Here is a 24,274-nt window from a genome sequence, read left to right as displayed (position 1 = left end):
CAAATTTAACTTACAAGTTACAATAAGTTTAAATAAATATATTTGCAGTAAATAATAAATACAAAATCGTTAAACTACAGTTGAAAAACACGTGTATGAGCCCGATGTAAATAACAAACATTCTACGAACGATTAATGATGCATATAATTTTCATCGTTTCGCTTCACTCGTATATTCACTTTCCAATCATTCTCGTCAGTTTCTCTGTTTCCTTTTGATAATATTGTTTAATATTTTTAATCAAAGAAAGGACGATTGGATCGAAGGTTTATTTTATGAAATTCATCAAACACTTGGTAATATTTTTGTGCAACGTATACAGTTACATCCGATGTAAAGTATTAAAAATTAACAGTAAGAAAGACGATCGAATTACAACTGTATTGGAACATAGATTTAAGTACACATCGTGCGCGCATACGAAGAGTTTTCTATCGGTCGATAGATCATGGATCGTACAAATGGGCAATGTTCATCGAGAATTTGCTATCTTTAACTTAAAGTTTGAACTTTTTGTTCTTAGCTCTTAAAGAGCAACATTTGTCGCAAGTACTTTGGATTGAAAAATGATATTTGGAATGTTTACATGTACATTATAATATACAATTAATTATGTTCGTCGTTGAATCCAGCCGAATTAAAAATATTAAAACGATCTACGTTGATTCTCATGTTTTCATCGGTGTTTGAAATCGATAATTGATAGTGGAGTTTACCTGCATCTGAACAGTGCTGTTTCAAATAGATATTTTTCAGTTTCAGTAGAGTCAACCTTAATTTAAAGAAAAAAAATTGGCCCGGTTTTTAAGTACACGTTTAGTTTAAGTACACGCCATGATTACCGCTTCTTGCAAAACTGATTTCCAAACAGGAACAGTTAGCGAAGCTTGGTAGTAATCGATAAAGATATTACAAATATTAGGAACTAGTATTTCGATTTTCCGACACTTGACGTTTCTTACCTTCCGTCGCGCTAATTCGTCCATTTTTGTTCCAGATTTGATTGCCTCGTATGGCGCATACTCGACAAAATTTCATAGAATTTCAAATCGTATTGCAAACGAACTGATGGCAGTTGGCATACTTCGCATGAAATCATAAACGTTACATTACAATTTGCTCTTTCAAATAAAATGATTCTCACATACTCATAGTTAAATAGAAAAATCTTGTTGCATGAAGAATTATATGCAAAAATGAACAAAGAAATAACATTGAACGTTCTCTTATCAAATAAAAATAAATACGATAATAATTAATACATACATACATGTATATGCATGTATATGTATAAGTGTACATATATGTATATTTTACAAAGTGGTTTCGTTTAATGTAAAAAGGAATATAAATAGATACGTGGTGTTGCTTCGGTTGCGAGAAACAAAATTCGATCGAATCGTGGTCATTTATAGTTCTTGAATCCCACTTTATCCAACGCGTGTAACACAAAATTTTAATTCTGCATATGGAGATATATATGTAGTATTTTTGTGTTCCATTAGAATGTTGTATTAGACGCATGGATACGAAAAAGGAAATGTTACAAACATTCCGAAATGCATTACACAAGATGTCTTGTTAGAAACGAACCAACTTTATTTTGTTCATTATTTTAAATAAGAGAAAGAAATATTGCTCACCAAAGTTGTATAGCTTTAAGTGGAACACGTATAGCAACGACGGCTGTTTTAAAATAAAAATATTAAAGATATTAAGACGGCTCGTTTCTAGTGGACAATCTGCGTTAAATGGTACGCTTCGAGTCGATGTTCGATTTATGACTTTATAAAATAGCACGATCGTGGATGACAGCGCGGTTAAAATCAATGTTGAACATCAAAGAACCTGCGTACACGACATCGGTAAAGGCCGATAAATCTCGGTTTTCGATTGAATATTCGCGTAATCGCGGATAAAGCTAGGCCATAATCGTAATCCCAGATCGCTTAAATATCTTCGTTGGATACATGTGTATTTGAGTCTGCAAACGCAATTTTATTTAACACTGCTTCTCTTTCCTTCTTTCTCTCACCATACTGTACAGAGGAGAAGAAATTGGTACGGTCTTCTGTAAGTTTACTCCAAGTTCAATCAGCTTCACACCTAAAAAGAGAATCATCGCTTAAGAGTATATAAAAAATAATTTTTCCAGAATGATTTGTTCCAGGGTTGGCCGAACACCCTGTATGTGGCGGCAAAAGAGTTATTCTAAAATAAATAAAACAATGCCTACCATATGCCTGATGTCGCAAAGGTGCCTGTCCGCGTTCAGGTATTTTCAAGCTGGTTCAAATTGCTGTTGAGCAGCTCGGTGTTGGCGTTGTTGGCGTTTAGTCTTTGCTCCTCTTTCAACTTCTTTTTCCTCCGCTTGTTTCTCTTGTGCACGCAGAACAGACCAAGGAACAAACAGACGAGGAACGCGGAGATGCAGCAAGCAACTAGAATCCACGTGCTCCTTGCCTTTTCGGTCTCGATCCGCAGCTGCAATACGTCCAGGCACCGTTCGTACCGCTCCACGGTTTTATTTCTGAACTCCGATTTCAAGGAGCATCCTCGTTGCAGCTCTTCCGTGCAGTTGAACACAGGATACACCTGAATCTCGCGAGCCGTTAGCCACGAGTTCAACGTTTGGCATTCGCAATTTGTCGCGTTGAACTTGATCGGGTTCTTGGACAGGTCTAAGACTTTCAGAATGCAGAACGGAGCCAGATCCTCGGGCGTTACCGAGCCGATGAAATTTTCGGATACGTTCAGATGCTCCAGCGTGGGCAGAGGGCCCATCTGGGGAATCCTGCAAAGTCTGTTCTTGGACAATTGCAGAAAATTCAACGGTGACTTGACATCCGTGTGTCTGAACAGATTGTCGGTCAGCTTGTTATGGTACAGGAACACCTTACGCAGATAGGGCAACTGGAATAGGCTGCTCGGTAGATCGTCGCAGCCGCTCTTCGACAGATCCAACACTTCCAAGTATCGTAGATTATCGAATGCTCCCTGTTGAATGTTCTGTAGAAAATTGTCGCTGAGATCGAGATACGCGAGGTTCTTGTACGGAGCCAAGCTGTTGTTTGTTAACTCCCGCACTCTGTTCACCGACGCATCGAGAATCTATAGGAAAACTCTCAAATTAATCGTGTGAAAAAGTTGACTGTACGATTCTGTTTCGGGGTTTTAATAGTATAGCCGCTATAAGTCTCCCCGAGTCTAACAGAGAATCGGTTTCAGAAACGATTAATTTTATTGTTCCGTCACGTTTCTAGTATCGCGAAATAGATCACTGATATATCCTTGTAATATAGAATATTTCAAACTTTTAGCAATTTAGATCGAGATTATAGATCGCGAAAACTTTTACGAATGGAGGAGAGACGGAACAGCCTAATGGTGTATGATGGAGTAGTTTCTAGGTGACCTCGACAGGTTAAGTCTCACCTAACGATGTATTTTACTGTGTTTTACCTGAATATCCGACTTCAAAGTCGAAGGGATTTCTTCTAAACCCAAATTAACGCAGCGGACTTGAATCATCGAGCGTACCCTGCTGTACCGACAAGTCCTCGAAGGGATGTCCTGATCCATAACCAGCATCGGTCCGGAAGATCCGTGTACCATCGCGTCCGGCACGGTGGCCACGACGAACCCCAACATCACAATTCCGTTAACCAGAAACATACTCGTGTCTGCAACAAATAAAATAAATGTTCTCGCTGAGAGTTCGAGGTTCGCGCATGTTTCAAGAGGCTGACAGACAGGTTCTCGAGAGTCAACGAGCTCTCGAAAATTACAGAAACAACGTCACAACGAACGATCCTTCGACCATGAGAAGCGGGGATTCGTTCGTTCGTTTTCCTGTCCGGATCTCATGTGTATTAAAAATATCCCTAATTTTAGTAAACATTACATTTCATTAATCTAGTAATATCCTATCCATATGTAAATCCTACTACTATGTAGACGAACCGTTAAAACCCTAAACAGTGAGAAGAATAGGTGGTACGGTCGATTTCTCCCTTTTCCTCTGCGTCGCGTCGCGTTTTATAACTCTTAATGCTTCTTAATAGTAGCAATCGGTTCTTTCCAACTTTTACTCTTACATTTCAAGCTTTTGGCAATCAATCAACGAGCGTAGATTTCATAAGAATCGAAGCAATCGTTCCCGAGCAATTCGATATCTTTCGGAACGAAAATTACGAAATTCGCTGCGATTCGGGGAACAGAAGGACGAGACACGGAGCTGCTAGGTTTCGATACATTATTCCGTGTTGACCTAGCTACGATCCCCTTTAGGGCGTGAACAATGACGAGAGAATTTCTGAGAGGCATTCTCGATACAGTATCCAAGAGAGGAACGCGCGCGTGTACCACGTTTGAATTTTTTAACGCGTCGAAATACCTGTCCGCATTACGTAACGTCGTTGTCCATGGATGTTGGGACATACTTGCTGTGTTTATCGAAGAAAAATCAACGATTTGGATAAACGTATTACGAATTATTAAGTACGATACGATCGATTTTTGTTACGTCGTGGACGCTGCTGAATGTTTTCGCTCGTGGCGAATTTAACGAGCGGAGGATTCCTAACAATGAAATTTTACCGAAGGAAAGTATATATAATATGCCAATAATAAATTCAATACACGCAGTTAGCAAGTTCTGGAAGAAGACACCGGCTCGTGTTTATTGTACCAAGCTCCGATGAACTGCAGAGGCAGCAGCAATACCCTCTAACGTAAGCCAACTTTATTCCTGTGGCCAGACTTCGCCGGAACTTTCGATACACTTTCTGCGTCGCGTGCGAAATTCTAATCCTGAAACCATGTTTCTAAAGCTTAATGAAATACGACGAAAAGGTCTATAGAATTATTAAAACTTTCTTGTTTTTCGCTCCTGCGGACACGTTTTTCAATTTCAATTTGCGAAAAGAAATATCCATCGCGTGTGAAACAATGAGATAAGTTTCTGGTTCTTTTCTCCCAAAAACAATTCGATAAAAGTACTAAATATTTTTTGGCAAAATATTGTGAAAGGTTCTCAGGTATAATGAATAATTATCGATTCTTAATCTAAACATCGTTTCGGTTTTTCGTAAATTATTTCAGTCAAAACCATTGCACGTACACAGTTATTTGTGGAACTTGTTCTATTCCTGATTCATATTTATCACACAAAAATACGGTGTGGACCATCTGAGGAGAGCATATGGCTCCCATTGCAAATCCCTGCTTCAAAGGATGAAAGTCAACGATTCGTGCAAATGATGAGAGTGCAACGAAGGGAAAGCTAAGACGAGGAAAGTTTAAATTGTCTTCCTCCGAAAATGACTTGGCCGTAAAATATAATACACGTTGATGACGATATCGAGGTAACGCTCCGTTTTTTCGTAGATAACACCTTATCGTGGACTTATCTGCTTTTGTTTCGAAATAATTCCAACTTATTGACTGAAATGACTTAACGTTTTCCATTGAACATAATTGTATGTTACATTTCGTCAAGTATAAATCATCTTCTGATAACGTTTCTGATATAACTATTCCGTAATCTGTATAAATGTCGACAGATGACCCCGATCGAACTCGAATACGATCGACTTGCAATACGAAAGGATCGCATAATAGTTTCGTACAATCTCTAACAAGATATATCATCTTTACTGAAAATGACATCTATTAATTAAATATGAAAAAAATTATGTTTAACCATTTAAAGAAATTACGAATAAAAAAAATAATTTACGCGCATCTTACGGTCGACTTAAAGTCGTGTAAATTTCTCTTATCGAACTCTTTTGTATCTTGAACCATTTACGAGATATTTGCTTGGACATTCATGGACGAACACTTTGTACGCTAGAAAAGATTGATGAAAGTATGAAAATTTCGCCGACTGCTATAGTAGTTGGACGGTTAAGCGCGAGTGCAATTTTAGCGTGCGGCAAAGTGCACGCCGATGCATCTGGAAATAAAACCGGCTCGAGGAGAAAACCGCCGAAAATAACGGGGCAACGGGGCGTCCCGCGACGGAAACGAAAACATCTCGAGAAGGAGACTCGCCGCCCCTTGAAGGAGCCCTTTGTTGCGAGGACGCAATTTCGCGACCAAATCGACGCAGTGGATCGTGCTAAGGCGAATAAAGACGAAGCAAGATTTGCCGGGTTGTTTCACAGAAATCTACGAAACAGCGTGAAACATCGTTCTGATTTGTTTTAAACAAACATTTATATTACAATATTTCCAAGCTGAACACCATCTACGAAAAAGAAAAAGAGATGCTCCGATTTCTACAAGCTTACGTTTCTGCCCAAGTAAATTAAGCATATTGTCTTTACAAACCTCCCTTTTACACAAAGACTACCTTAAAAGTTACGTTTTAGGTTTTTCCCCACTTTGAATGAGTACAAAACTGTATACATATGTATATTAGGTGGTCTCACTCTCGTAGCGCAATTTACTTTTCCTAATCCCTGGTGTCCGCCGAACAGTTGCTATCAACAAGTGTTTTTACGCATTAAGACACAGGAACTGATCTTGTGGCAGTTATGAAAAAAGCTCATATGAAAATATTTTCTTTCGAAGATATGTATACACACGATTTGTTTACATCGAAGTGTTATCAAAATGACTTATTCCAATATATCGGAAATTGCACGTGCTGTATGTAGATTTTCGTTTCTCCCCTGTTTTTAGATTACACAACTCGTGCCATGAACTTTTGAACAATAAAATTCCTCCTTTCTTCGTCTGTGTGATTGTTATGTTGTTTCATAACCGGTGAATATCTTGACAGAGACGATTGATCGACGTTTCGAACGTCGATAAATTTTAACAGATTTAAACATTCTCGGATGTAGTCGAATCGCGTGCGTTTATAATTAGCGGGTTTGGAGAGGAAACGGGTGCGAGAACGTGCGAACGTAAAATAGCCGGGGCAGCAACAATGCTTGGTTCTCGTCAGAGTGACGGGCCCACTCTATAAATCGACGGTTAAAATAATATTTGCCGTTTCCACATTATTTCCGTCCAAGTAGCTCGGAATATTGCGTCGACCTAACGCTGCTGTTTCCTCCTTCGGCTTTCTTCTGTTTGCCCCACACTCCTAGCGTTTCTGATAATGGGATTTTCCCTTTCCGCGATAAGGAAAATCTCGCGGGAGATCTTGTCGATGGTGTTTCGAGCGAGCAGTGAAAACTGGTTAGAAAATCGTCGGAAATGAACTCTGATCCGGACGTAACGACGGGCTGGAATTGCGGCGCGATGAATCTTGACAGACTTTTAACTAAAGGACTTGTACAATTTCAACCACTTTCTATGTCAAATAGTTTCCTAAAACTATAGAACTTTTCTTGTTAAATCATGTGTATAAGGTTCTTTCTTATTTTCCATTGCTTCGTAAATTTGTATTGGGTCGAACTTTCCGCTCGTACCAATCCTATTACTCATTACTCCCATCGTTCTATAAATGTTTTAATAATAATAATAATCATCTCTTTCTTTATCCTCTTCGTCTCTTTTAGCTATCCTCCCAATTCCTCCTGGAATTTTTCGATGTATACCCATATTTCCCCGTTTTTGATTTACACATTTGATTTATTTCAGCAGCTTTATGTATGTAATATTCAAAGTTGTATCCATTCCGCTAGTCTTTGAAGGTATTAGACAGTTTCATCCATTTATTATCCTAACGATATAACCAGATTCTTACCAGTCTTATGAACTCCGGTTATTGTAGCGCGAATATGTAATGACTCTAATGGAATGTTGTAGTGTGGAATACACATTAGTAACGATAGTGATCGTATGAATAAATGTAACCGATATTCCTGTATCATTCAAAGACGGAGGAAAAGAGAAAAGGAATTGGTGAAGATGAGTAGTACGGAGAACGTGGTGGAGTTTTTCAAGTCGACGATGCTAGAGATACACGATGCTCGTTGTTCGCAAAGAGAGCGGAATGAAACGTGACTACGAGCGATGTTATCGAACGTCTTGAATTTCTCGTTCGAGGACGGGTTGTTTTCGTTTCTAGAACAGGAAACTAGTTTGCTCGGAATCGTGAAATAATTGTTACGTAATCGATATGAAAGTCAGTGTCATAGTAACGCTACAAGTTAGCCCGTTCGTTCGACCGCAAACCTCGAGACTCGTCTACGATCTCGTTACGGATCGCCTACTTCCTCCTTATACGGGGATCCGTTCTTCAATCGGTTCATGATACATCGAGATACTGATCGCGCGCAATAACTCGCGAGCGGAGTAAATAGACCGATCTGTTCTCTTCCGAAGCTAATATCGCTCGCCATTACTTTCCTTCGTTTGAAACGAGGCCGTCGTTGCTTCCCTCTTGTAGTCTGAAAAACATTTATTTATTTACGGGAGGATCCTTTAGTTAGACGATACAACTAATCATCAGATTATAAAGATAACTTTACTTTACGGTACCGCGAATAATCCACACGAAACTGAATTTATTTCCGTACAAATCACGCTTCGATTTTCGACTCTGATTGCGAGGCTTTGTTCTACCTTTTACCTAAAACGGACGCTAGTCTAGAGTGTCCACGACTGCACGTCCGCGGGAGTAGCGCGTTAACAAACGCAACGATAGAATGTTTTCAGACTCCGTGAGTACCGTAACGATCTTTCGTCGATATCTAGTCGCATCGTTTTCTGTAACGAAGCTTGTTATCATTCGCGATAACGGCGCGTTCTCGGCCTTCCTTCCTCGATGGAAACAATGCCGTAGAAGAGAGCAGAGACTACCTACGAATCTCCAATTCACGATCCCTTCCCATCGATACGATAAATTCGTGCCAAGGATCAACGTTGGCTTCGGCGTCGGGTACTTGGATCGTTCGTGAGAGAGTTGCATAGCCCCGAGGAAAAGCGTCGGGATATGCCTGCCTTCCTTTGATCCATTGCCACAGGCGTACGTAATTTGCGCGCGTCTCGTGTCGTTCGCTACTCGACGACACCTCGATTACATCCTCTCTCTCTCTCTCTCTCTCTCTGATCTCTCATCACTCGTCTCTACCGATGCTCGAGCATCGACTCGGTACAGTGTAATCCACGGTTAACTTTCCTAACATTTCGGAGAAAGTTAATCGTCCAGAATATCATATTTTTCATAAAATCAAATAGTTATAACAAGAGGAAGCAAGGTGAATACACATATGTATGTACTCACACTCAGTATGAAGAGAAAAAAGGCCTTTAATGCGATACCCAGATTGGCATTCGACTGGATTAGCAATGAACGTGGTTTAAGCTTCAAAATTGACGATATTTTTGTAGTTACGCCAGGAAGGAAATGTGAATCGGTAAACTTGACCTACTCTTGAAATATCGTTCTCCCGTTTTCTATAATAACCTACCCGAGGAAAGTGAGTTGTTGGGCGGCAAACGTGCGTTCCATCGATAAAGACTGTGTTACGAAATTACATACGACGACCGAAAAAGAAAAACGTCCTCGACGCATCGTTCCGTTCCTTCTTTTTTTCTTCCAGAAATTAGGTGGTTCATAAATTTCAAGTCAAGGTTGCAACTTGTGAAAATCATCAACGAGTCAGACACGTGTTTTTTTCCTTCGATGCGTCCATCTGTTTTTTGATGCCACGGTGATTAATCGTATAGATAGAATTCTTGTTGTTCTTGAACCGCGGTGCCATTCCGATCGGAGTCTGAAAGTGCGGCTTCTTGCGTTATTTTTACCGCAGACATTTTCTCGACAGTTATCTAATAATTTACTACTGTCTGGAGTGTCACAGTTTATTTATATTTACAGGTTCTTCCGCATTGTCTCCTCGTTTCTAAAATCTATGATCTCGAAAGACAAATATTTTTCGTTTAATTCTAATCTTCGAATCAAACGATCCAAACGGGGGAGATATTTAAGCAGATTTTAGATTTGTTCACGAGCCCGAAACCGCCCCTTATAATTTACTATCGACAGCAGCGCGCATCGGAAAATAATTAAAGGCTATTTTTCGAGAGGATGGCGAGAACGGTGCAAAAGTAGGGAAGGATTCTTTTTTAATAAAGGAAGCGTTTATCGAAGCAATTGCACGTGACAGAGTTTCGAGGCGGTGCATAATAGCGCGGTGGCGACAAAGGCAAAGGAATTGGTCCTTTTTTTCCCGTGTGGAAAAACCGGCGGGAAACCGCTGGCCTCGGGATGACGACAGAAGAAAATGGCCGGGAAATACAGCCGCCCCTTCTGCAGCCAGGGCAAACGAGTTAATTGGCAGTTATGAACATTCTTCGTTCAAGTTTTGACAACTTTTTTCCCCTATAAATTGAAATTTTTATCGCGTACTCCCGCATACCCCTTAACGAGTGTCCGTTGGCACTTTCCAGCCTCGAAAACTCTCGTGCGATCGGAAAGAGCGCAATGGAAACTCTTGCTTACGAGGAGAGTGCTAGACCCTCGGGCCACCGGTTTAACCGTAACTTTCTATACCGGTAGATTTCGACACACCCTCTTTGCACAAGTATAACATTAAGGGGGTCGGAAACTCGATGTATTTTTCGAGTTATTCGCATTTAACGCTCTCAAGGCCTTCAAGAATCTTATATTACTTAAAAACACGAATATACTTTGTAAATTTTATATTCATTTTATAGATAATCCGATACAGCATCGATGATCGTAAAAAGTTGTTAAAATGGGACATTATTATTTATTTGTTCCATTTAAAAAAACATAAATCCACTTGTGGCGAACGAAGGGGTCCGTCTTTGGCCCCGGAAACGAAGCACACGCTCACGGAACGTATGTATTTCATTCGTGTATCTTACTAAAAATAACAAGCACTTCTGCTTTGGCTGCGCGGGACGGGGCTTCGAACAGTTTTATATATGTATTCGATTCGAAACGTCCGAAGGCCTCGCGTCGAGACCTCGAGGGCTGCTCTACCAAAACTCTGATCATAATTGGATTTCTCGCGTTTCGATGGAATTTTTAACTCGGCCACGGATCGTCAGTTTTTAGTAAACTGTGATTTTTGCAATATTGCTCTTTGCCAGTCACGTATTCTCCACGTCCGACACGTTAACACGTTGATCGTCACGTCACCCATGGCTAACAGGCAAGAATTTGTAACGAAATAGAAAATGTCGGTATTATACATATATGTATACGTATATAGATTAAACTATTGCTATTGGAATATTATTTAATTAATGTGAGTACAATATACACGATTCATCGCGTAAAAAATCGCAATGCATAAGTAATGGGTGTGGTCAGGCTGTAATAGAACTTTTCATTTAGAAAGAAAATGAATTTAGATGAAGTTAAAAAAATAATTATTATAAGAAATTTTTAATAAAGTAGTACCTAGGTTGTCTAAAAAGATAATGTTGATCTCGTAGAAATAGTATGAGAAATTTGGGGTCGGGCAGTGAACGTGTTAAACGTGAATAACGTTTGCGCGGCATTGCCTTTCAAATTACACTTGCTAACAACGGAACGCAGCATATTCGTTGTATAGAAGCGTTCGACCAAAGCAAGCGAAGGGGATTTTCGAAAGGATCCCGCCCTTTATTTATTCTATGTTTATATTGAACCGTGTAACGATAAATACGAGAATCTAAGATCGTACGGGCAACTAAATCGTTCGTGGAAAAGGAGCAAGGCGCGGGCGGGCATCGTGTGGGCATCGACATCAATGTATTCCAACAAAGCGATTGCTTTCATAAATATTCAACGAATTTCGCAATCGTGATCGATGCACGATAGATTAGACGTTACAGAGAAACTGACGAGTCTGTTTTCGAGGTTGCGGCGCAGAACGACGCCATTAATCCGATATCACGACTTTTAATTTTATTGTTCGTCCTCGCGTGTCCTACAAAGCGAAACAGATTCGTTGGTCATCGTAAAACAGTGAAATAAGAGAGTTGGGTTGCTCGGCGTTAATTCGCGAGAGAAGTTTGTCCATACACGTGCTTCTGTATCCGAAGAAAAAAGGATATTTAGTCGATGCCTTGAAGCAGCTCGCGCTCGTTACTATCTGGAAGAGAACGTGTAGAAAAGTTTGATTCTTTATTAGAGTGGTTACTTTCTAGCGAGATTCTGTTCTCGTCTGCGCTCCTTCGATACAATGGAAAAGGTGACGAAAGGCAAAAGTTCGTTTCGTTGCTCGACGCCCAGGGAAACTTGGTTTTATTTCGGTCGGTGGAGTCGACTCGCAGAGATTCCAATAAGCAGATTGGCCCAGAAGGCCAATAATAAATAATCGCTGTGTAGAAAGTTGGACAGGTCGCGTCGCGTTTCTTCCTGGCGCAATAAATTGCTCTCGACAGCGTTATATTCTCTCCATGTTTTCATACTTGTCATCATCTTGGTTAATAATTATTCTCCGATCGTAACGTTTTCTTCCGGTTCTTGACCCTGAATCGAAGGTGCTGAAATATAGCTAAATGGGATCCGTGAAACATGTCCGTTATTAAGCGTTGTAAAAAAGAAAAATTTCTCAGGATAAAGTTGCGAGGCAACCGCTAATTGTTACGTTTTCTTCCCGAGGAGACGAATCGACCTATGGGGATCGTTCTCGCGTAAAAACGAGCGAATTTTTCACAAGGGATTGATCGGTTCGTTAACGGAATTCGATGGGTGGCCGTTGGAAAAAGTAGAAATTCAGTGTCACGCGAACATTCCAGGTGTCCTGTCGCGAAGAACAGCTGACAAGAGATTGCGAATTACGATTGCACAGGACACGATGTTACGCGGCCGCGCAATAAGCGAGAGGAAACTTGAAACGCGAAAACCGGAGAAAATATTCGAGTTACGTAAGGGAGGAGATCACGGGAATTCAAGAGATATTTCGTCCAGATAGGAGCAACTTTTCGAAGAAATGGAAGATCGTTGCAATATCAGCGTCGCTCGACAAACTGTTCGCTGTCGTTTAATTTATTTTCCATTTCAACTACTACCTCGAAGGGGAGCTAGCTATCCGTTAATGGGAGTCGCAAAACCTAGAACCGTTTGCTCGAAAAATATCCCTTTTCGACGAGAGTGTGAGAAAGATTGAACGACCGGGTCACAGAACCTGAATTTTTTACGAAACCGATTACCTACGAGATCATTTCACGCTAAATCGATCATTTTCTATTCTCGACGGTCAGGAATTTCGATAAAATTCGATGTAACTTTTCAAGCCTTTCCTGATTTTCGCAAGTAATTACAATGCTCTGAGAAAAAAATGTTTTCGGGAGTAGTTGATCAGCTTTCGATTGGCTAAAATTGTCGACAAGATGTTATTTCCTGACGCGATAAAAGTCTTCCGTAATTTTCACGTGGTGTCGATAAGATCCGTTTTTACGTTTCGAAATGGTCGACCACCAAAGTATCTAATAACGGCTTCTTTACTGTTTTCATTTCAGGTAGTGGCACTTGGTCGGCACGCCGCGCTACTCGCAGTGGTATCCAACAACCGATTTCATTTTTCTTGCGCGCTTTTTTCCCGCCGTCGCGTCACGGGAAAAACGGTGACACGTTCGTTCGCTCGTGCCACGGTTATAATAATTGCAATGTTACCACGAAAACCAAAGACGGAGACGAACGATCGGAAGAAACCGTTTCTCGTTATTGTTTCGAGTGGTTAAATTCGTTTATTACAGAAAACTACGACGCGGTATTGAATATTTGATGACCGTACTCGATACAAACGAAGAATCTTCAGTATTTTTAACATCGAAAGTGAAGCGTATGCGAGCCACGCAACATCATCGCAAATGTTAAATACCGCAGTAGCGAAGAATCGCGGTGTCACTGACCTTTTCTCAAAGTTTTCTCAACTTTTCGCGTATACTATATCTACAAGAAGTTTAGCTCGAGAACTATTTATCTCCTTAGCTATTTATATTCGTCGGTAGTCCGAGTATAATCGTACGATGCTCTTTGAACTTTCACGTATCAAGAGATACGCAAGAGAGCTTATTGTTCGCCAAGAATCACGCTGTTCCGTCTCCGTTCTCTGTACCTAACAGCTCGAAATCCTCTAGATTTTCTTAAATCGCATGTATCTGATATCGACAGAAACGCTTCCTGTTTGCTTTTCCTGTTCGCAGAGACAGCTCGAATGAGTTTATATGTGTAAGACAGAGCTTCGACAGATCGGTTATCCTGACGGAGTCACGAACCCCTGACAGCACTTACAGCGCTTTTAGGATGGGCTCGCGAGAGTACATAAATAGAGACGTCAGTCTGTAGTCAAGAACCACGTCCAATCGCGAACACATTCGCATCAAAAAGATATATACATATGTACATAGACACCCCACTACAGAAAATAGTAGTATTTCAAGCAATTCTGGTGATTCGCGTATCAAGAACTTTACGATTTCGATACAGGTATTATTCCAACAAACCTATATACTGAAAACGATATACCTACGTACTACATATTGAATATCAAAATACCGGGTGTATTATTTCGGCGCTCCGTTCGGATAATTTCCTCCAGTGATACTCGTCGTCTTTTGATCCTTTTAACAGAAATGTTGTCCAAAATACTCCCGTTAAAAAGTAGGATATCAGAAGCCTGATTGCTTTATTCAGCGACTACATCGACCGAAAAACTTTTCTTGCCCCTATTCGTTCAGGATTCCCGCGGATCTAACGGATAAGCGTCATCGGCTGACATCGCCTAAGGCGAAGTACATCACCGCGTCATGACGAAACAACGTCCCCTAGAGAGCGTTTTGACGTACTCTCGATGAAACACAGAGGAACACAAAGGTTTCAGAAAGCGATCTCTCTCGTTCATCTTTGCTGAAGCTTCATAAATATTCGCGAGCTCGGTAGATGGATATTGCATACGGTGTATCCATTACCCAGGTTCGTCCGACTTAGACAAATGAAGTCGCAGGATCTCTACTCTTCGCGCCCGTCAACCGACGTGGAAACCAACCCCCCCGAAGGCTCGCCTTCCAACCCTGGTCGTTGCTTTTCGAAATTTATTTCACGCGTTCGAGAGCTTACGAGACCATTATGAATATCGACGGTACCGGGACACACCTCCATGCTTCCTGTTGCATGAATTTTACAATGTATTTCGAGGATGTTGGATCAGTCTTCTTTTCAAGCTGTTACCCTCCCTCCCCCATCGGTCTACGCGCACTGAATAATTTATTCCGCTCGAGTTGCATTCGCCTACGAAACAAACGCTCGAGAAAATTCAGGAATCGTTGACAAACAGTTTGACATCATTGTTCCGTTAAACAGACTTCTGTCCCTTCGAAACGGAATTTTGAGTGACGTATGTTCAGTATCCAGAACGTTCGTTCCCTTGGTGGCTTCAAGTTACACGCCAGAGTTTCTGCAAACACGTGTAGGTAGGTATATACATACGTGTTCTTCGGCAAAAATAAAGCTATGCCATTTGGGAACAAGTCGATCGTCGAAGAGAAAATACCTACGTGAAAATTGATCTACGAGATACGGTTGAAAAATTTATCACTACCGAACAAGATTTAAAACATCGTGAACCTCTAACGTACGGCAAGAATTTCATCGGTTTCCTGATTTATCTATCGATCGGGACAGATTTATCACCACGACACAACAACCCTAACATTTTCTATGTACAGTGGTCAACTGGGTTGCGCCGTAGATCGTTCTTAAAACTGCTGCGGTGTAGATTCGAAACCATAACGTTAAGAACATCGTCTAGCAGGAATCGAGTGTATCTAGCACGTACCTTTTATACGTATAATGGTTTGAAACAATTATTTTCAAAACCTTTCCTAATCTTGGTTCGAAATTACGCTTTAAATTCCAGTACAAAACTCGGTACGAACTTATTAATTACCTAATACGTATGTACATTCCAGACTAGAGTGTCGCTGCCACGTTTCAAGCCACGTAATCTTTTCTTAGATACCTTTAACAGTACAACATATATCGTATTTCACCTCGAACGATCTTATCGGATTGCATCGTTGGCGGACTTCGTTCCGGTATCTTTAAGGGCAATAATATTGTGCATAAGAAATATGCAAAAACAGCTTCGTAAGAAACATTATCGAGGAATCGCGGACTAGACAGCCTTCTATTTGTCGCGACCAGAAAGACATTCGATATCGAACCGTCGCATTGACATTCGATATTAATAATGTATTCTATATCGGAGCAGAATCAATCGGATCAGGTGATCAAAGATAGAATGCAAGGCCTTCCTGCGTCACCTCGACCAAACCGTGTACATAATCGATACTTGTTTGTATTTTTTACGAAAAAACATGGCTCAAGAGATACCATCGTTAAACTGATTAATAGGTGACCGTAAAACAATGATCTTCTATCGATAATCGAGATTCTACTGTTAAGATTACGTACTGAAATAAGCGTATAAAGATATTTTGAAATATTTACTAATCGAATATGTTCCTGGAGGAAAATTAATTTTCGACTCGTGTACGATAGTTTAAAATAGTTATTTTTTTAAATATAGGCATACCTAAAGTCTTCGTTGAAAATTTATGCGGAAGAATGAACAAAAGTCAACGATCGAAGCATATGGTTTCGTGCAATCGTTCCGACTAATAAGAGTGTGCCCCGTCAATGATCATTTTCGTCTCGTTTCGCCGGCCCATTAATAATTACATAGTTCGCTATAACCTGTTCAACGATGGCCGTTACACGAGGATGGAAACGCTTTTGGGTCAAGAAGAACGAATTAAATTGAAGGACGCTCGTAGACTAAATTTAGACAAGGTGGAAAAAGAAATCGAGCCGGCTTGTTCTTCCGCTTACATTACTACCGACGATGACTGCGTCGGTGAAACCCGGATTTCGTTAAATTTGATTTATATCTGGCCCCCACGGTGTTCTGGAACGAACTCGCGAGCAACTTCTGCCTCGCACTTTCAACGAAAATCATGCGTGGAGGTCCATAAATCGAGCGAAACTCGTTAATCTCTATTTTCATTCGAATAAACGGTTCACGTTCAAGCATTTAAAATGTTGGACCAGTAATGAAATAACTCGTTTACACAGTCCAGCATTGTCCAGGATGATATCAAGGCTATTCACACCGTGATTCTATAATGCAAAAACTGTTACAGTATTATGTCCAAAGTTCGGATTACTACCATCGATTGTACGAGCATTTTATTTGAACGGATTTACTAGATATCACCGAAAGCACAACAAATTTTATACAAATTTTAAATTTTACTCTGAAAAAGTGCGATTTTAATTATATTTATCTTCTGTTCGTTGCTCGTTGATATAATCACACAGAAACTACTTTATGTTTCTAAAGACAACTGAAAAATGAACGCTGAAAATTCTTATCAAATTTCATGCTGCCAGGGCTATAAAATACCTTTTTATCAACTTTTAAACAGTGAATTCTGATAATACGGATTGCGTTATAAGCATGACTTCTAATAGAAGAAAAAGCCACGAAATAGAAGAGAGAACTGCGAAAAAGAGCCGCGTAATATATATTAGAATTAAATTCAGAATCCTACGATTATCTCGGATCGACCCTGTTCGGTAACAGTTCAGGGCAGGACTTTGTCAGCCTCGTAATAAAAACTATAACCGTACAATGTAAATGGGAAGAAAAGCCAACGGACCTCGCGGCGTTTCCATACCCGAGAAAGGAAGCAGCTTTTTCTTCGTGGGATAGAAAAAGATTTTTGCATTATCATATTTCTCATACTTGTTATAACTTCTTAACGTTCCATTACATGGCATTTTAGTCTTATTTTTGCTTGTAAAATGCACTGTCAAAATATAAAGGATGAAAATTATCATCAACTGTAAAATAAACGAACCCGATTGATGCCGATATACCGAATAATGCTAGTCTACTTATAAACGACAATTAGAAACAGCTGGCGAAAAGGTCTGGGCTATTGTACAATCTATCGGGAGCGGATCTTGTTATTCTTTCACATTTCACGAAACAATCGACCGATCGCGACTTACCAGATTGTGATGCGATCCAAATATGCAACGACCTTTCGATCGTTCTTTCACATTCTTCGATGTAATTAGTTTCTCACGATAAACCACATAGGTACATCGAGGCTTTCGTTCGGTTCAATGTTCTATTTGACCGAAACGTGAATAGAAATCTTTATTTTATAGCGATGCAAAACACTACCGATATAAGTAAATCGGTAATACGGTCCAGTTTCGCATCGATTCTTTCGACTGAATTTCTGGCCCGGTTAACACGATATACGCACAAGTTGTTGCACTTGTATCTAACTTCCGGGATGAAATTTCCTCTCTAATTTCAGGAAGAATGCACCTCGCGCACTGTCCTCGAGAGGATCTACGTGATTATTCCTTCGGCCGCCGCATCCAACTTGCCAGCATAGTTTCCTCTCTCTTTGTTCTCTTTTCGCCCCTGTTTTCCGCAACCGCATCCACCTGCGCCGTTAGTCTTCCATTAACAGTCATTAACATGCTGTGTGCAGTTTTAACTGGAACATCGATCCTGACACGACTCCGAACTCGCATTATCTTGGTATTCCTAAACGAGGGAACGACTGAAAATGGTCGATGGGGCTTCAAATTTAACATCCACCCCACCCCCTGCAAATATTCTTAGATTTTTAATTTTTGTAACGCCGCGCAATGGTTCCTCAATATCGGTGATCTAGCGTAACAAAACTTATTTTTCCATATTTCTAAACCAATACACGATGTCGAGTATCTGGAATACTATTTAGTAACAGGATGTGAACACACTTTATCTTTTCTCTTACGACACTTTTTATATCTCTAACCGTTTCAGAGATATAGCTTATCCCAGTTGCGTGGGACAGCCTGTATACTAAACCAGAAACAGATTAATTCCCGGGCATACGATCAATCGGGCATGACTCCTCCAAAATCCTCGCGTGTGGCTCTCATTACAGGTTTCCTGGTTTAACGACACGGTCGGTTATAATAGCTGCAAACTTGTTTATCGCCTGTATGTGTACGGCAGAAGCTGATGAAATTAACGTTGGGAACTAACGTTTTGGTAATACAAGCATCAGTTTCTCCCTGTCGATCAACGGAGAAACCGATACGATGCGATTATAAATTAATAACGCGGCTTAATTCCAGTTTCAATCGACTAATAACAATTGTCGACCAAACTAAAGTCGACGATTTAAAATTAATAGCAGTTTCGATATTAAACGAAGTGCCAACGAAACTTAATCTTATTTACAGAATTGTGTACTTATTAACCACTTGTTTAAATTTGTTCGCACGTGCAATGCTCACAAAAAACAACAGATTTACTTTACACATACTTCACGAACGTGCAAACGTGTTAATTGATGTGAATATAATCTGAAAAATGGTTAATTTATAGTATCACTGTATATGTGCCTAAGGAATTTACTAGACTAAGTGGTGTATAATTTTTGTTGGTTTTGGCTATTATAGTATTTATGAGTTTGAACTGCGTTTATTTACGTGATACTACGTGCATCATTGATGCTGCGTTTAGTTCAAGGAATGACGTTTGCACGCTGAAATTTCTCCACCACTATTTAAACGATCAACCCTTCCAAATTCGATGATCCCACCTATTCAACGTTCGAATGTTAAACATGCTTGATAAGAGGAAACGTACAATCGAACAACACAGGCCTGTACGATATCAATTGTACAGACTGCAGTAAATTGTATGATCCTAAACCATCCCATCGATTGATCGTTGCCAGTGAACGCAACGACCTGTCGCGTAGATACGCATTATCAAAAATATCTGCAACAGCCAACATGTAAAACGGACAAAAATCCGAAACGCGTGAAAATGTTCTATTGTCTCGCAAAGTTATCGATTGTTCTTTTTCCCCGTAAATTCGATACAATGTAACGTTTTAGAGATAGCAAAAAAAGTTCAAATTCCGTGCCTCTCGATAAAGGACAGAATCGTTAAAATTACGCGAAGCTTTTTGATTACAACGTGAAAGAATTCGATTCGAATTTGAAAAAGAATCGATTTAGTATTTGTTTTAAAATACGTGAAAATGGTCGTAATAAACACGAATAGATGGGTTTACGAGAGACCTTATTTGTCAACCATCTCAACCGTCTCAAAAATTCTAAATCATATCGCAATTATAGCTTATTATTACATGTCGCTGGATTTTTCTTATTTTCTAAACACATAATTACATAACGTAATAAAAGCCTGAAGACTCGTTACTTTAATCTTAAATGTTACCAATATGCGGGTGGAATATGTACCTAAATATGTAAATACCGATCAAGTTCCTGTTTTAAACGTTCGGATATCGCTTGAGAACCGACTGGTTATAAGTTTCTGAAGGTTCCCATATCATTCTTAACCCATCGTTATGCATGGCACGCTGTTAAGCCCGATGGCTGCGTTCACATGTTCAAACGAATAATTAGACGACGTTGCATCACGTGTAAATGCAATAATCTTGCGCATTGGTCAGTTTTCCATTTACGGGGAGCTCGAGGAAATAATTGCTGCTTTTGCTTCATTGTGCAACGCGATCGGTACGCGTTTTGCGTTCGAACGCAGAAACCTTTGTCTTCCCGCGTGCCACAACCGGTAGGTATACTTTTCTTCTCGGAACACTATTAACCTACTCCTCTATTCCACACACTCCGGTATACGTGAACTTTTTCTTAGTTGTAATAAAACACGCGATACAAATACACGAATTCACAAATACACGTAAAAACCAGTTCACCGCTAATTATACGAACCAGAATTGAACAGTATAAAATAACATTAAGTGAATTTTCGCCTAGATTCTAAACAGTTGTACGAATAAAACAGGTTTGCTACTGTGCACTAAAAGGTAGTTAAAAGGTAACTATTTTAATAGAAATTAAAATACAAGGAAACTGCAGACGTTAAAAAATCGCAATAGGTGTATACAGAACAATAAATAAATTGTGAAAATAGTAACAACAGAATTATATTTTTATAATTGCCTTTAAAATAATTCCGCTTTCCGGTTCTTATCTGTTAGAGTGAGGATAGCAATAAAAATGGAAGAAAGTGGATAACCACAATTCTTCGACTTGAATATTTATTCCTAAAAAAGAGATGTACACATACAGGGCAAAATTCAAAGCGATGATAATTTTAATTACTGGTGTTTATATTTGGACTGGAGCTACAGAACGCACGACTATTTTAATACATATTATTTTAATTAAACACTTTCCCTGTATTCCTCGATCGCTGGAAAATGGAATTCGCATTAAAGCACGCCGATTGTTAATATTTGTCTCGAACCTGTTCACGAAACACTCGTGTGTTTACATAAATGGTTTGTTGGGAGTGAACGTTGTCGCGCGCGTGCAGGTTAGAAAACACCGTCGACAGAAAACAATTTATCAACGTTTAAGAAAGAAGATTAGCTCGCTTTAACCGATAACACAGACGTGTGCACGTCTCTGTTCAAGGAAAAGTAATTCAACTCGGTTTTAATACGATCTCTCACTGTCCACGTATAAATCCCACCTGGATTAACATCGTGACTATCCGTTCGGTGATAGAAGTCAAATATTTATCCGTAATCGACACTTTGCCGGGACAAAGGGAAAACCTCATAACTCAGACGGTAATTTCGAATTATGTGCATATACGCGAAAAGACGCACTGACCAGCGAGTTGAAAAGTTTAAGAACCAGGCGTCCTTGTGCTAAAAATATTAGCTAAAATTCATACCGGCATCGATACCGTGTTTTTATTAAGTCGGTGAAAGCGATTCGAAAAGAAAAAGTTGCCAAGATATTCGAGATGCCCGAAGAAGCAGCAGTTGCTAACAGTTGTGAAACACGTTGCATCTTTGTGGGAAGTAGTCGCACGGGACGCGATCGATTTTTCAGGAAACGAGTCGCAATTCCTTTTGCGACGCAAAATGCTTTGTATTTTGAGCACCATGAAACGTTAACGATCCTTCCATGGAACGATTACGCAGAAACGAGCGAGATATTTCAAAACTAAATAAACCGGTTCTTGATCTCAAAATCCACAAGAAGAAAATTTGTAACAACGATATTTTACTTACTTATTTTCTTATCCTTCCATCCACGAGAAAGGGCCCGAGAGCGCTGCATGATGCATAAAGCGGCGTTTCGTCACGATCGAGCAATTACTTTTTCCACTAGTCCAAGATAATAATCTTACAACGTCTCGTTGGCGAAATCGTAAAACCGTCGCATTTTCGAGCACGCTGTTATCGTGTTTCACCGTTCGCAGAACTGGCAAATAAACATCACACCACCACAAGTAACAATCGAACCAACTACCCGTCAGTGCATCGTGAATCCTTATTCGCGTCGAGGAGCAGGTCTCATTATGTCATTATTACCATTTCCGAGAAATTGCTCTTCCAGAGTTCCTGCCCGTGCGATTTTTACCGTACCCACATGACTAACAGGTTGACCGTGAACGCCAACCGAAACTTTTGTCGATACACACTATACTATACTACACTGAACGCTACTCGACTGCTCTCTTTTAGTGTGTAACGGAACAATTAATGGTACCGGGACAGGATAATATAGGGAAAACGGTGGCAACGTATTTCCAGGACTTGTTGCTGCGCGTCACGCATCTTTATCGCTTAAGAAGGGGTTCAAAGAAATCCTGCCTCTCACTGTCCGTCGTTGCATCGCCGAGATGTTGCTCTGAAGAAACATAGTCCTCGTGAATCAAAGGAAAGAGAATATTAGACGGATTTGCTTATGCACGCGATCCTACTTCCTAAGTATTCCCGCGCAAACATGCTTCGATGCCTAGTGTTTTTTCGATCCTTTTCCACACGATCAATGTTGGATTATTTTCGAAAGATTCGTCGTTGGGTATTTCAAAAAGGAATGGATATGGCTAAGAATCGTGAACAAAAAGATCGCGACACATGAACCACGACGCTGCTCCGGCGACGTCTCGCGTTCGACTGCGAGGCCGTTTGCCGAGTCCGAAGACCGATTTAAAGCTCCATAGGCTGTAGAGCAGTACCTCGAGCAGAAACGATTTTCCTCTCTGTTTTCTTTATAATTGGAGCTGAAATCGAAATCATACTTTAAACTATGGGTAAAAGCTGACAGGTAATTAACTTTGTACGCGACGACACGACGAAGCTGGTTAAATTTTATAGAAAATTAAATTCGAAGAAAATATCAGAAATTGCGTCTAAGGCAATTTTAGAGTTTTGCTATGAATATTTGAAATAAACTAATATATTATGTGGAATAACATTTAAAGGATTATTGTCCTATGGTACCTAAAAAAATCGATTTTTTTGTTTTTATTTCATTTTTCAACAAATACAGAGATAACTGTAACTTTATAGATTAAAAAGCTTTTTGATTTTTTCGTTTTGACTCTCTTTGAGAGCATCAAGCATCTACGCTAGCTAGTTGCAATTAATTTGTATTTATTGTAACCAAAATTACAATGAGGAAGAATTCATCATCATTTTGTATACTTTTTAAATAGCTAAATAAATGTAAAATATGTATGATAACGTTAGATGTAATACTTAATTTAAAAATTATAAAAATTGTTGAATTTTTCGAAAATTACGCAGGAACGACCCGACCCCTTAAAGGAACGTTATTTCGAAAGTGCCCCAGCTTTGCGGTACAGTTCGAGACAAAAAGAAATACCGGTCGCACGGTGCGTCAGAAACCATCGATAGGATCTACTACACAGCGGATAATTTTTGAGACTGAAGAACCTCGGCGTCACGATTGGTCGGAACAACCCTCAGGTAGCGTGGAACGGAGATGAATAGCAGAATCGATAAATTCCGCTTTCGTTCGGCCGGATCTGCAGTACCGGCACGGAAAACGTTTTAAGATCCGTTAGAACTCTCCAAGTATCTGGCCTCTAAGTGCTTCTATCTCGGAAGCAGAGATTATATCCTGCCGTGTTCGGTAATCGATGATTCAGTACAACGGCAATTATTTTAAACGTTATTTATTTTACTTCTTATCTTGAATGATCGGTCGTCCTTCGAGCGAACTAACGATCCAAATGATACATAATATAACGATGTATTTACGGAGAATCATTGAGGGCGACTTTATCTGAGGAAAACGATTACATATTTCGATACACTATCTCATTTTCTATCAAACAATTTCAATGCTTCTATCTAGAAACCGAGATTAATAACGAACTCACATTTTTAATTGTGATGTCCACTCAAAATTCATAGTCGTACGATTTTTTAATCTGGCTAAATCGAAGAAGCATTCCAAAATTTTTACTTTATTTCTATTTAATTCGGCTAGTTAAAGATAAAAAAAGA

At 39.8% G+C, this 24,274-nt stretch overlaps 1 protein-coding gene across 1 annotated transcript; it reads right to left on the bottom strand.

Moving 5' to 3' along the window:
* Positions 1-91: 91 nt before the first annotated feature.
* Positions 92-22,902, bottom strand: LOC122404510 (transforming growth factor beta activator LRRC32). The gene is made up of 5 exons (XM_043408527.1): positions 22,720-22,902; positions 22,025-22,646; positions 3,464-3,684; positions 2,238-3,112; positions 92-2,107 (listed from the first exon to the last, which is right to left on the bottom strand). Exons 2-4 carry the CDS (start codon positions 22,071-22,073, stop codon positions 2,273-2,275), a joined length of 1,110 nt encoding a protein of 369 aa, XP_043264462.1. The 5' UTR covers positions 22,074-22,646; positions 22,720-22,902; the 3' UTR covers positions 92-2,107; positions 2,238-2,272.
* Between the last annotated feature and the right edge of the window lie 1,372 nt (positions 22,903-24,274).

Source organism: Colletes gigas, unplaced genomic scaffold (genome assembly GCF_013123115.1).
Source record: "Colletes gigas isolate AHSC1104 unplaced genomic scaffold, ASM1312311v1 Colletes_gigas_Sc00003, whole genome shotgun sequence".
NCBI classification, from domain to species: domain Eukaryota; kingdom Metazoa; phylum Arthropoda; class Insecta; order Hymenoptera; family Colletidae; genus Colletes; species Colletes gigas.
This window is presented reverse-complemented; position numbering and strand designations above follow the sequence as displayed.

What these genes read in the sequence shown, in the direction of transcription:
- LOC122404510 (XM_043408527.1), bottom strand. Translation starts at nt 22,073, where the DNA reads ATGCAGCGCTCTCGGGCCCTTTCTCGTGGATGGAAGGATAAGAAAATA. An exon ending in ATGGAAGGATAAGAAAATAA is followed by an intron (nt 3,685 to 22,024) that starts GTAAGTAAAATA and finishes TATTTGTTGCAG; the next exon opens with ACACGAGTATGTTTCTGGTT. An exon ending in CTTTGAAGTCGGATATTCAG is followed by an intron (nt 3,113 to 3,463) that starts GTAAAACACAGT and finishes GTTTTCCTATAG; the next exon opens with ATTCTCGATGCGTCGGTGAA.